Source organism: Rhineura floridana, chromosome 1 (assembly GCF_030035675.1).
Source record: "Rhineura floridana isolate rRhiFlo1 chromosome 1, rRhiFlo1.hap2, whole genome shotgun sequence".
NCBI lineage: Eukaryota > Metazoa > Chordata > Lepidosauria > Squamata > Rhineuridae > Rhineura > Rhineura floridana.
The window spans coordinates 27,393,785-27,407,699 of NC_084480.1; the positions used below are offsets into that span (position 1 = coordinate 27,393,785).

The following is a 13,915-nucleotide window of genomic DNA, read 5'->3' on the forward strand; positions in this document are numbered from 1 at the left end:
TGAATTCGCTATTAGCCACATGGACTAAGTAGGCATGGGGGATCCTAACCAGAAGCTGAAAACACTATGGACTAAAAGTAACCTCATTTCTTTCTGATCTTCTAAGCTGTGCCTGTATCACTGTATACATGAAGGTCATGAGTAAAAATATTTGTCTATCCTTTCAAGAAGAAAGCTTGTTTGTTTTATTCTGCTAGACTGTGTGCAGGTGGAGGTGGGGCTAGTTATTTGCTCATTCCGTTTTGCCATTTTTACTCTGCTAGAGATAGAACTACGAAAGTGTTTTATCCCATAAACACCAACAGGCTTTAGAGAGAGAGAGACTGAGAAAGACTCAGAGAGCTGAGTTTTGGCTCTATAAGTATCTGAGGATGCTGGTGATCTGATGTAGATTGGCTATCTGTTGGAATGATCTAATGTTCCTCCACAAATGCTCAACCAGTATATTTGTACACAAATGTCACACAATGTGAATAAACCTCCAGTGGCCTCAATCCAAAGGGAAACAAACCCAAGTAAGTGGTATGCCTTTGGAACATCTCATCACTGGGATGAGAGCACAACGATGTGTCAATTTGTGGCAAGTATAATTTCTATTTATTTATTTATTTATGAGATTTGTTAGACGCCCATATGGCAGAGGTTAATCTGCCACTCTGGGCGACTTACAACCAAACACAAGTACATTCCATATAGACATAATCAAAATCCTAAAAATTAGAGATTAAAAATTAAAAGCTTTAACTATAAATTTCTACAAAACACTGTCTATGACTGGATATTAGTAATGGTGAGAAATGTCTGAAAGAGAAAGGGAAATAGAACAAAATCACATCACCATCTTTTCACAAATCAGTTACAAACACAGAATACAAAAGGATAATAAATTAAAGGGTATAAACTGTAATGCTAACATCTGTATCCTCAAATACTTCATCAAGCATTGTTGAAACTTTACTCCAATTCAGGCGGTCAAGTCCACACCCAATCTTCGGCATAGAAATACAAGTTACAGCATTATTAAGGCAATGGATTTTCATCGTTTCCAAGCTCTTCCGTAGATTGTCATAGGTAGGCTTATGAAAGTATTTGTTCTTTGTAATCAGATAGTACACATATCGATTCTCTCTCTTCAGAACAGCCACATCCCCAGTCTCCTTTTTCTGGTTCAAGAGCTCCTGAACACCACCAAACTTCTTCTTAAAGATGGCAGCTATGCCAGCACTCATATGACAATCCTCACTGATACAGTGAGCCAAGGAGTCTGTTCCAGGATATGTAAAAAGGTCTCCCTGTATGTACCTGATTCTTTCTTCTTTTGCCGACCGGGCGCTAGCCATGATAGTATGGAGGACTTTTCAGGATTTCTTCAGATATAAGAACTGGAAACGAATGCAGTATTCATATTGAAAAAAAGAAACAAATTGGGATAGACAGTTGCAACCCCAAACCAAGAAATGCGTATTGAGGCAGGGGAAACACTGAAAAATCTTGAAAACGGGTCTTCCCTCCCACTCCGGGATGGGGGTGTTATTTTATTTACTGGGCCTTTTTTAATACACTGTAGAATGCTCCTGAGAGTTTCAGCAAAATACTTTTGCCCACATCACTTTAGGATAGAAGCAGAAGCAGCATAAAAATAGTGCCTATTGGCCCCTATTCCCACCACCCGTCGTAACCGCTGGCAAGCAAGGATGGTCAGGCTTTGGCACCATGGACTCCTCCAATATCTCATAAAATGTTACTTGATTTAAAAAAATTATCCAGTGCTGCCGCCGGAGGAAGGGCCAAAGCTCAGTGCTAGACCTTTCCCATGCAGAAGGTCCCAGGTTTAATCCCTGGCACCATCAAGCAGGTAGGACTGGGAGAGACCCCTGCCTGAAACCCTGGAGAACCACTGCCAGCCAGTGTTGATAATATTGAGTTAGATGGACCAATGTTCTGGCTTAGTTTATTTATTTATTTATGTATACATTTATATACCGCCCCATAGCTGAAGCTGTCTGGGTGGTTTACAGCAATTTACAGCAGTTTAAAGAATCTTCCTTTGTTTCTAGGCAGCCTTTTAAAAAAATTAATGTTCTGCCTCCTACCTTCCATAGAAGGTAAAGTCTGACTGATTATTTCAGATGATATGTCCAATATGTTGTTAAGATTACTGAAACTATTTGTGAGCAATCTAATTCAGCAAATATATTGACACCAGTCAGAATTATCTATGATCTAATTTCAGTGGGTTGCATCCAGTGTTTGTTCTATTAACCCAGTGAAATTAATAAACATGATTTAGGTGGCAATCCAGCACATGTCTACTCAGAAGTAAACTCCATTGGGTTCAATGAGAGTTACTCCCAGGCTAGTGTGTACTGGATTGCAGCCTAAGCCTAGCTTAGGTCCAGTTATTTCAATGGGTCTACCATTTAGTTGGATACAACCCAGTAACTCTTGTTTTGCTAATAAGTCACAATCCAGGAAAAGTTAAGCACTTAACTTTTCAGTGGGAGAAATTAATGGGCTTTAAAATGCTTAATGTTGGTTAATATCCTCAGTTTTGAAAATCTTGATGCAGTCTTTGAGAATATGTTTTAGAAAATTCTTTTGTTTTAATGTTAATTAACCAATGAATTCCACGACACGTATCTACCATTTTGGTCCAGAGTCTTTATTTCAGTCCCATCATAAAGCCAAAAATTTGGCAATGGATGGACTTTTCCAGACTTAATGTGTAACACTAAACATTTTTCAAATCAACATCACATCTGGGCTTCATTGTTAAATAATTTGGTAACTTCAAGCAATCCTTTTGTTGCATTGTTCCCTTGGAACGGTTGTTAGCATTTTTGTTATATGTGTTCTGTTCAATCTTATTGGCTATTTCATTCCTTATTTAATGTTAAATTCAAATTTGTAATATTTTTATTCTCTTGTTGAAAGGAATAGAAACTAATACTAATAGAAACACCTTAAATTTGGCTGGGAAACACATCGGCAGCTAGTACAGATAACACCATTGCTGGTTACTCTGTTTCTTTTCCTTTCTCAGAACTCAAACAAGCACCAGACACAAGCATTTTCTCCAGTGCCCCTGTGAGAAGGGATGAAGCAACACTATGTTGTGGGGTAATTAAAACAATAGTGCCTGGCACTTCTCCAAGTGTTACCACCCACCGCTGCTGCCAAATGCATTACTCTAGATCTTATGGCTGAGCAGGCAGAGGCTCATCTCCAGTCTTAGTGCTGTGGTCACACAGATAAAAATCCCTGATAGTAAAAGGCAGCAGCAGAACCTTTTTTTCCTATCTTAGCACTGTCACAATCCTAATTTTAAAAGGCTACCCACTTCCCCACACACTGATAGCCTGTAAATGGCAATTCCTTATTTTTAAAATACCACTTCCTCCTCCTCCTCCTCCTCTGTTTTGTTTTTCACTGCAAAGAATACAGTCCCATCTGCACTGTTCATTCAAAGCAGCATTACACCACTTTAAACATGGCTTACCCCAAAGGATCCTGGGAACTGTAGTTGTTAAGGGTGCTGAGAGTTGTTATGAGACCCCTATTCCCTTCACAGACTTACCTTTCTCAGAGTGGTTTAACAATTCCTCTTCCCAAGGAATTCTGGGAATTGTAGCTCTGTGATGAGAATGCGGGGAGGGCTCCTAACAATTAGCACCACCCTAATAAACTATTGTTCCTAGGATTCTGTGGGAGAAACCATGACTGTTTAAAGTGTTATTATACTACTTTAGATGTATAGTGCAGATGTGGCCTATGTTTCACCTCTTCAGCAATAGAGTCAATGTCACCTGGCATTTGAAATATATTTTTTTAAGAAAATGTAAGCCAACAAGCTCCCTGAAGCAAATCTCTCCTTTGCCTTCATTAAGGTTGCCTGGTTCCCCAGCTGTTGAAGAAGAATTAGGAGTTGAACTATTAAAGCAGTAAAGGGAACATTGGCTGAAACTGTTACATCTGTTTGCAGTCCCAGGGTACATCCATACTTCAGATTTACCCTTGTATAGCTATCATTTCCTTTCCCCCAGAAATATGTTGTTCTATGGGGTAGTGCTAGGGAATCTCCAACTAAATTCTTAGCATCTCAGCAAACTACAGTTTCCAGGAGTCTCTGAGGGAAGCCATGACAGTTAAAGTAGGAACTGGACAATTAAAGTTAAACTCAGGATTTGTTTGTAGCATAGGGCTTTCACTCATAACGGTGCAAAGACCTCATCTTTACATTCTTCTCTACTCACCGGCCTTCACAAGTGATGGAAGACAAATGAATGTGGTCCATGTTTTAAACTGAGCCAACCTAATTCGCTGGTCCCAGATATATATGCTGATAGGGACACCGCTATCAATTGGACAATGCACTTCTCTGAATTTTGCAATACGGTTTCAGTTTTTAAAAAATGCATACAAAATGTATATTTTATTAGAAATGCATACAAAAATGAATGCTATGGGAGGAAATGCATAAAATGTGTACAAAATGCATACATGAGGGGAAAGTGTGTACAATTTAAATGTGGAGTTTTTGTGAAGTACAGGAGGAAATTGATCACACTCTGAAACAAGATGTGATGATAATCATGGGGGACTGGAATGCAAAAGTAGGGACAGAGCTTAGAAAAGTTACTTTTTTGAACTACAACTCCCATCAGCCCAATCCAGTGGCCATGCTGGCTGGGGCTGATGGGAGTTGTAGTTCAAAACAGTAACTTTTCCAAGCTCTGTGTAGCGAACAAAGAAGAACTAGGAATTGTGGGGAAATTTTTGTGTATTTAAATATCTGCAAAACTTGGGATAAAACAGACACAGAACAGAAGTAGGCTGGCCACTTCTTGTTAGTCTTCACCCATGATTTATGGCAATCAGAGGAGAGATTTTCTGTGGCAAGAGTTTTTCATTAATATCAGAGGAGTCTGTTAGTGTCCTGGGTGTAGGGATGTAGGAAGGCATTGATTTCTGTTCCAACCCATGTCATATGCAGTGCTGTTTCCATTCTGCTGCAGTTCTTTGTCTCACTGTCTGCTGTGGTAGAATTTTATGTAATCAGTGTTTTCTTTGCTTTATTCCACACCGTTCATTTCGATGCAAAAGCCATTATATATATATATATATATATATATATAAGCTCAGAAAATGCTACTATATCATCTTGTGATTCAAATAGTATAGCATTATCTCATCACTGCTATTTAATTTTGTTTTCCTTTTAAATGTGCCTATATGTTAATAAGTGGACGGGAAAGAGAGAGAAACGGAGAGTAATTGAACAGAGAATTAGCCTAATAACTCAAACTATTAGACCTCTTTTCTCTTTCCTTCTTTTTTTCCTTCTCTATATTCCTACCCTTTTTTCTTTTCTCTTTTTCTTTCTCCTTCTCCACCTTTTTCTTTATTTTTTGAGAAAATGTGAAAACATATTCTAATTAATGGATTGGGACATAAATTTAACCTGTTGTGATTAATCATCTGGTTCCTTTTTTCTTCCATTTACTTTTGAATTTATTATAAAGTCCATCAAGTTCAATGCAAAGGAAATGCAATGCGAATTGAGAAAACAGTAATCAATTACATATTGTCTGCAGACTGATGATGAGAGCAACAACAACAGTGAACACCGACTGCATTTGCTGGATTGATTTCCATTCCAGACATGGGACAAGTAAGTGAACACTGGAAATTTCTGCTCGCCGGTCCATCAGAATTCTCTGATGTCCCTACCTGTGTGTAGTGTTACATTGATTCATTTAATTTGGGATGGGAAATCCTTCTCAACTTGAGGGCAGTGTCCTCTTCTGGGTAATCTTCTCCAAGTTAGATAACTGCAATGCTCTCTACGTGGGGCTGCCTTTGAAGACAATTTGGAAATTGCAGCTTGTGCAAAATGCAGAGGCCAGATTGGTAACGGGGACCAGATGGTTCGAACATATAAAACTGATTCTGTTCCGCTTGCATTGGCTGCCTGTATGTTTCTGAGCTCGATTCAGGGTGCTGGTTTTAACCTATAAAGCCTTCCACGACTTAGGACCACAATACCTGATGGAACGCCTCTCCCAACACAAACCCACCCGTACACTATGGTCAATATCCAAGGCCCTCCTCTGGGTGCCCACTCGGATGGAAGCTGGGAGTCTGGCAACAAGGGAGAGGGCCTTTTCAGTGGTGGCCCCCCAATTATGGAATGATCTCCCTGATGAGGTGTACCTCTATCTCTCTATCTCTCATTTAAATCTTCACCAGAGTCGGCTGTGGAGACCTTGTCCAAGTGCTTGGAATCCGTGAGTGGATGGATGGGAAGGAACAAGCTGAAGCTGAATCCTGATAAGACCGAGGTACTACTTGTGGGGGACAAAGGAAGGTTGGGCGATATTGACCTGAAGTTCAATGGGGTGAGTCTACCCCTGAAGGACCAGGTCTGCAGCCTTGGGGTTGTGCTTGATTCCAGGCTGTCCATGGAGGCTCAGATTTCGGCAGTGAGCCAGGCAGTCTGGTACCAACTACACCTCATACGAAGGCTGCAACCCTACCTTCCTGATCACCAGCTCCCACAAGTGGTACACGCCCTGGTCACCTCTCATTTGGACTACTGTAATGCGCTCTACGTGGGGGTATCCTTGAAAACGGTTTGGAAATTACAACTTATACAAAATGCGGCGGCTCGATTACTTACGAATAGTCGCCGCCGGGATCACATCACACCAGTGTTGTTCGATCTACACTGGCTTCCAGTTATTTTCAGAGCCCAATTCAAGGTGTTGGTATTGACCTTTAAATCCCTACACGGTTTCGGCCCAGTTTATCTCACGGAGCGCCTTCAACGCCATCAATTATGCCGCCCGACAAGATCGGCCACACAGGGCCTTCTCTCAATCCCGCCAACAAAAACAGCCAGATTGGCAGGTACTAGAGAGAGGGCATTCTCAGTGGTGGCCCCCACTCTTTGGAACTCCCTCCCACAAGATCTCCGGCATGCCTCTTCCCTAAATGTATTTCGGAAAGCCTTAAAGACCTGGCTCTTTCAACAGGCCTTCGGGGTTTCTGGGGAGGGTTAACTGCTATAACTGTAATGCCTCCTGCCCTCTTTTAATACTGTTGTTGCAGATTTATTGATTTTACACTGTTTTATATTGTATCACTGTATTTTATTATTATTATTATTATTATTATTTATTTATTAAATTTATATACCGCCCGACTAGCGATAGCTCTCTGGGCGGTGAACATTTTATTAATTGTATTTTAATGATTTTGTATGTCGCCTAGAGTGGCCATTGGCCAGATAGGCGACACAGAAATTAAATTTATTATTATTATTATTAACTGGTGCCAACACTGTTATCTTTTCGGTGCCAGGTCAAGACTTTCCTCTTCTCCCAGGCATTTTAGCATGAGTTTTTAAATTTTTTTTTTTTAAATGTGTTTTTAAATTTGCATATTTGTTGTTAATGTTTTTAATTGCTGTAAACCGCTCAGAGAACTTCAGCTACGGGGCGATATATAAATGTAATAAATAAAATAAAATAAATAAATAATCTTCTAAGGGCCATATGGGCAAAAGTGGGTGCATTTGTGTCATAGGCTAGTTTCTATATATATATATATATATATACACACACCTCCCTGTTCTCCATCCAGACAAGCACGAGGCATTATCAGAGTTCACACATTCCAGCTAGGCCAAAACATGTGGAGTGTGAAGCAAGGACAATGAGGGTGTGGCCTGGGGCTAAGATCTCCCTAGGCCTGGACAGAGAGCCCTGGAGGGCCATGTTTGGACTCCGGGCCTGAGATTCCCCTCCCCTCTATTTAACTGTCTGGATAATAGTGGTTCTGTTTCACAGTGCTTAGAAAGGGTTGCTTGTGTAGATGTGCATATATCCTGCATTGCTATGTATGATTTTCCAGTGTAAGATATTTAAAACATATTTAACCCTATTCCTGAGAGAGGGCACTTCTTCAATATTCTTAGTATTCATTCCAGTGAAGCTGTGAGAGAGCGATGTGTTTCAGGAACTATAATACTGCTTGCTATGTCTTCCTTTGCTTTTGACCTTTAAAGGGACACTGCTGCCACCCTCTGGGTGGGTGGAGAAGAAACCCTCAAAACCATCATTTCCCCTCCGCTCTTCTTTGCGTCTCCCCCACCCCCATGCCAATGTCAAACACACTGCACAAAAGTTAGAGAGGATGTGCACTGAAATGGGTTCTGAACCATTTGATTTTCATGATGCTAAAGAACTGTCAGTTCTTCTTACAAGCAACATAGTTAAAATAATAATGTGCTCCTCCTCCGTTAGATAAGGTTCCCCAGCTTTTAAAAGCAACATTTTTTTAAAAGACAGCTTTCTGATATCTGGATGTGGCCTGAGTCAAACTCTCTCTTCATCTAAGTTACATAACAATGTGGTGCAGTGGTTAGAATATTGGACTGGAGTCTGGAAGACCAGGGTTCAAATCCCTGCTTGGCCATTAAACTCACTGGGTGACCTTGGGTCAGCCACTGTCTCTCAGCCTAACCTACTTCACAAGGCTGTTGTGAGGATAAAATTGGGAGGGGAAGAACTATGTTTGTATGCCACTTAGAGCTCCTTGGAGAAAGGAGGGATACTGATGTAATCATAAATGAAATAACAAATGTATTACAAATCCCCTGTTATCAAGCAATGTCAACTCATTGGTACACAAGTTGAGCACAAAGGAATTCTACCCCAACAGACAGAACAATTGTTAAAGAAGCTGGGATCGAACTTTGAATCATGTACATTTGACCTAGAATCCAATTAAAGGTGATTTTATTTAACAAATGTGAATATAAAATAAACATATAACAGATAAACTTGAAAAACACTGTAACTAAATACATAATAGACTTTAATAATGTTAATTGTCCCTCCAGAGAATGCCTCATATATGTATGTTTTTCAGAATATGCACTCAGAAAATTGTGGGTTCCTTGCCAATAGGAACATCCAAAGATTATCCGAAACAAGCCCAACTGGTAGCTTGCCAGTAAGCAGCGTATTCTCCAAATTTTCTTCCTGACGCGTAATGACATTACACTATTTACAGACAGGTGACCATTTGGGCTAATTTGGGAGAAACTTTGGACGTTTCTATTGGCAAGGGAAAAACTGAAAATTAGAATAAAGCAAGATTAACTCAGTTTTTAAGTGTCCCCTGAATTCTTGACTGCACTTTGTGTTCAGTTATTTATAATTTCTAGTAGTTGCTTGGCTATGCTAGGTTGTTTTTTTTAACAACAGCCCAATCGTTTTTTTAAAACCCTCACATTCAGCCAGAAACTGTCCAACTCAACTCTTTTGCCGGTTTATACCTAGCTCTCACAATCCACTGAATAAAATCTATCCCAGAGGGTTTTTAAAGGAAGCCCACTGATTGCCTCTACTTTTCTCTGACAGTGAGTCATATATTAAATGTCCTCAGAGACAAGAGAAACACGTGCAGAAATGTTTTCCCCCCCCCCATGTCCTAGAAGTCCGGTCAGGAATGCGATAAAACCAAACTTCCTTGTAACTTCCTTGAATGCTTTTAGCTTTATAAAAACAAAATGAATTATTCCTGAGTATTCAACAATCCTGCACTCTCTGCATGCAGAACCTTGAATGTTTTCCTCATACATTAGAGGGGTGTTCACACATTAAATTCAGTGCGTATACAGTCTCTGTACCTCTGTAGACAAGAGTTGAGCTGTACAAAAGAACAAATGTACACTCTTGTATCCAAACATTTGTACATGTATAGGTGACAACTTGAACCTGTGTTCAGTGTAACATTTGGACATATTCTTTTTGCTCCGGATGCTTTTGGAACAGTGTTCATATCCCTTTCGTCCCAACTACTCAAAGTGTGATAATTAATGGATATCATGATACTGATGGAAGAAAGCAGAGCACTTTCAGAGTGGCCAAACTGTCAAGGAAGGTCTGGCACTGTGCCTCATTGTTATAGCTCATGAAATTACAGAGCTTGGAAAAGTTACTTTTTTGAACTACAACTCCCATCAGCCCAATCCAGTGGCCATGCTGACTGGGGCTGATGGGAGTTGTGGTTTAAAAAAGTAACTTTTCCAAGCTCTGTGAAATTATGGAACACCTAACCTTTGATGGCCAAAATGGCACTTTTAAAGCTGGATCTTTTAACTGGCCTGCCTGCTCCTATTTACTGCTATTACATAATTTTTAGGATTTTTAATAGAAGCACCTGGCCAGGTGGTGCAGAGCCGCTACACTGACTTCCTGTCAGGTGGGTTCCTGTTGCTTATGAGGAGAGAGAGGGGGAGAGGGGAGGGGGAGGGGCAATTGACATGGTACAAAACCCTGGCCCTCCTGCCAGTTTGCACTGTGCCAGACTCCCCGGCACCTCTCCCTCCCGGTAAGTACATTGAACAGCTCCTTCAAAGTTCAGACTAAAACCAAGAGCAGATTCCACTGCCCCACTGACATGGAGCCACCAGCCACCACTGCTCTTTCAAGTATTTTCTAAAAATAGTGCTGAGTAAAAAATGGACTTCTAAAATTCTCTACGTTGTTTGTGGTTGTTTGGGGCAGGGAGATTAAACTGAATATTCGGGGGGGGGGGTCTCTGAAAATTCTTTTCTGAGAAATTTCACCCCATCTCAAGAAATTGTCGTCTGGAGGTCTTTCTTTTCATACAGTGAATGAATATAAACATATCAATAAGACTAAGTGTAAAGATAATAGGAAACCGCTATATAATGTGATTCTCAGGGTGTTGCCTAAAGGCACATGAGGCCATCACTCTTCTGAAGACAAGTAGATTTTGGCCTTGTTAGACTTTGGATAGGGGACCACCTGGGAACCACGTGTATGCCACCTTGGATTCCATGATGGAAGAAATGCAGGATATAATTGGAAGAAAATAAATAATGCAATGCAATGCAATCATTACTTAGTGATGTTATACCCAGTGGAGCATCACATTCAGGATGCTTAATTTATCTGAAAGTCAGTGCTGGAGGTCTGGTCCTCAAAAAGAGCAGATCATAAAAGTTTTTTGGTGGACATGTCCTATTATATCATTCCTTTGGCAATGAATACTGTGATGGATTAACAAACTGTTACAGTAGTTTTGCACTCCCATTAAATCCAGCAGGGTGTTTTTTGTGTATACTAAATCAAGCTGTAATCACCTGTAAAGAAATGGCCCTTTATTTATTGGCAGCAGCAAAAATATTAGTTGGTAGCCAAATATTGGAAACAAGCAATCCTATATATATCTCATCAGAGGTAAGCCTCTTTAATGGGATTTACTCTCCAGGTAATCTTCTTCCCTAAAACATGCATTTTCACTAATAGATACATTTATCTACCTTTACGGGTTCTGTAAAGTGTGGATTCGGTAGGCTCACCTTTAAATGGAAGCTGAATCAAATTTCTCCCCCATCCCTCCTCAGGAATGCTTTTTTTTTTTTTTTGCCTGATACCAGTTGATAAACACAGAGAGGGTTCTAGCTGACTGATAAAGTGGACAATAAATGGCACGTGGCTCACACATTAAAATTGAGTAGTGCCATTGATATCAGTGAGATTTCTCTGGAAGAGTTTGAGTCTCATAGCCCACAGCCATTTTCAGAAAGGGCTTAGCTCTTAGACCACCTTTGGGAACCTCTTTGTAATATAAAACTCTTTGTTCCATGTAAAGCCTTGGCTTCCCAAGAGCATCTCTCTAGCGGAAGCTCAGTGTTGTCAGGTGGTGTTAAAGGACATTCCGCAGTCCAGTGATCTGCATCTGTTCGTACATGGCAATTCATTATAGTGTTAGTATTTGCTGAACAAAGGGCAATATATTTTACTTCTTTTAAAAAGCAATTTTTAAATCTGTTCAGTCAAAAGAAGAGAATAATTAACTGGGTTTTTTTTCCCTGAGTCTGTGATGATGGATTTATTTAATAAACGTAATGATTGAACACATTTATGAGAGAGAAAGCCCCCACTAAACACAGAGGGACTTTCTTCTAAGTTATATTTTGTTTTTAGTCTTGTTTTTATCTAGTTATTAGGACACTTTTATTGATTGTTATTTTTAAATTTTATTGTTTTTATGTAGTTTTTGGCTATATTGAATGGTATGTTTTAAATAAGCTATCTAACTAAAAGTGCATTGGATTCCACTGTCAGAAAAGTGGGTCTGGAAATGTTTTATATGAATGATATAAGCAAAAGTCTCAGATGTATCTAATGCAGTTTTCAAATCTCACTGGACTTCTAAAGAAGGAGTATATAAATTCCTCTGCATTTTCAGAGGTTACTGAACAATGGTCGAGGGACCTAAGGATATGTGGGGCCTATTTGTTTTAAAAGGTGGTATCCAATTGGTGTCCCTCAATTGAGGAAAGATATCTATCAGGGGAATGGAGGTGAGGCAGTAGCAATATTTGACAGGCTTTGTTGACAGGTATCTTCTTGTAGTGAACCAACTGGATACCACCCAAATACTTTTTGTGCTTTCTCTAATACACTCAAAGTGTCTAACAAATTCATAGAACGCTTAAACATCCAACAGCTTTATATATATATATATATAAATCACTAGGGGGTTAGAGCCCCCTGCTCACTTCATGCACCAACCCCCTCCCCCAAACACACACACATCCCAGGCACCCCCAAACACACACAGAGACTCTCTCTCTGTCTCTTACATGCACACACACACAAACACTCCCCCCTTGCCACCCATGCCCCCATGCCCCCACATTCCCCTCCCCACTTATCTTGACTTCTGAGCCGCTGTTGCTGCCACTGCCACCACCGTTCTACCTGCCCAGGCCCCAGCCCTCCCACCTGCCACAATGTGTGCAGGAGCTGCCACCGTGGCTTCCTCCATTGCCGCTGCCACAACCTATGCAGCCTCCCCTTTTGCAGCTGCCATGGTCTGTGAGGCCTCTTCCAGCAACACCATCTCCTCCACTACTGCCGCAGCCTGCTCAGCCGCCTACTCCAATCCTGCAGCCTGCGGGGCCTCCTCCTCCGCAGCCTGCGCAGCCTCCTTCATTATTACTGAAGGGGCCTTTTCTGTCGCTGCTGCTGCAACCTGCAGGGCCTCCTCCTCTACCTCTTCTGCTGCCACCACAGCCCACACACTCTTCACCTGCATGGCCTCCACCATCACTGCTGCGGCCTCCTCTGATGTTGCCACTGTGGCGGCCTGTGGGGCCTCTGCCACCATTGCAGTGGTCTGCAGGACTGCTACCACCACCTGCACAGCCACCTCTGTCATCACTGCAGTTGTGACTGGCATGGGTTCTTCCAGAGTTGTTGCCACTGCTGTGGCCTGTGTGGCCTCCAGCACCACGGCTAGGTAGCCCAGCTGTCTTTGCCCCTTCACCCTATCTCTGCCATCATGCCACATGGCGGTGTGAGGTCTTACATTTTTATTCAGACTAGACCCAGCCTAGTGAGCCACTGTGGTCTATGAATTTTCTCTCACGGGTGACCGAGACGTTGGGTATCTTGGCAGCTGTCACCAGAAGCCGTCACCATGCCTTGCAAAATTGAAGAGATCAAAGATTTCCTGTTGACGGCTAGGAGGAAGGGTGCAAAATCTGTCAAGATCAAGAAGAGCAAAGATAATGTGAAGTTCAAGGTGCGTTGCAGCCGGTATCTGTATATGTTAGTCATCACAGACAAGGAAATGGCCGAAAAACGGAAGCAGTCTCTGCCACCAGAGGCTGTTGGTTTAATCCATCCAAGTGCATACAAGACTAAAGCAGTCGTGTAAATCCTTGTGGCCTCCTCCCTCTTCACTGGTCTCTTTCTTGACCTAGCAGTACCATTAACACTCTGGACCCTTTCTGCCTGCTTAAAGAGAAAACGATGCATACTAATTTCAAACTTGCTGGGATCACATGTCCCACAAGGAGGTATTC

The 13,915-nt window shown here is 41.3% G+C and overlaps 1 protein-coding gene across 2 annotated transcripts; it reads right to left on the bottom strand.

The window, feature by feature from the left end:
- Positions 1-797: 797 nt before the first annotated feature.
- Positions 798-13,484, bottom strand: LOC133375654 (ADP-ribose glycohydrolase OARD1-like). Of its 2 annotated transcripts, none has more exons than XM_061607438.1 (2): positions 13,417-13,484; positions 798-1,382 (listed from the first exon to the last, which is right to left on the bottom strand). In XM_061607438.1, the coding sequence occupies exon 2, from the start codon at positions 1,338-1,340 to the stop codon at positions 888-890; it is 453 nt and encodes a 150-aa protein (XP_061463422.1). In that variant the 5' UTR covers positions 1,341-1,382; positions 13,417-13,484; the 3' UTR covers positions 798-887. The 2 variants fall into 2 exon arrangements, with proteins under 2 accessions (XP_061463422.1, XP_061463423.1); XM_061607439.1 differs by lacking the exon at positions 13,417-13,484 and having other exon boundaries at positions 973-991; positions 1,105-1,458.
- Between the last annotated feature and the right edge of the window lie 431 nt (positions 13,485-13,915).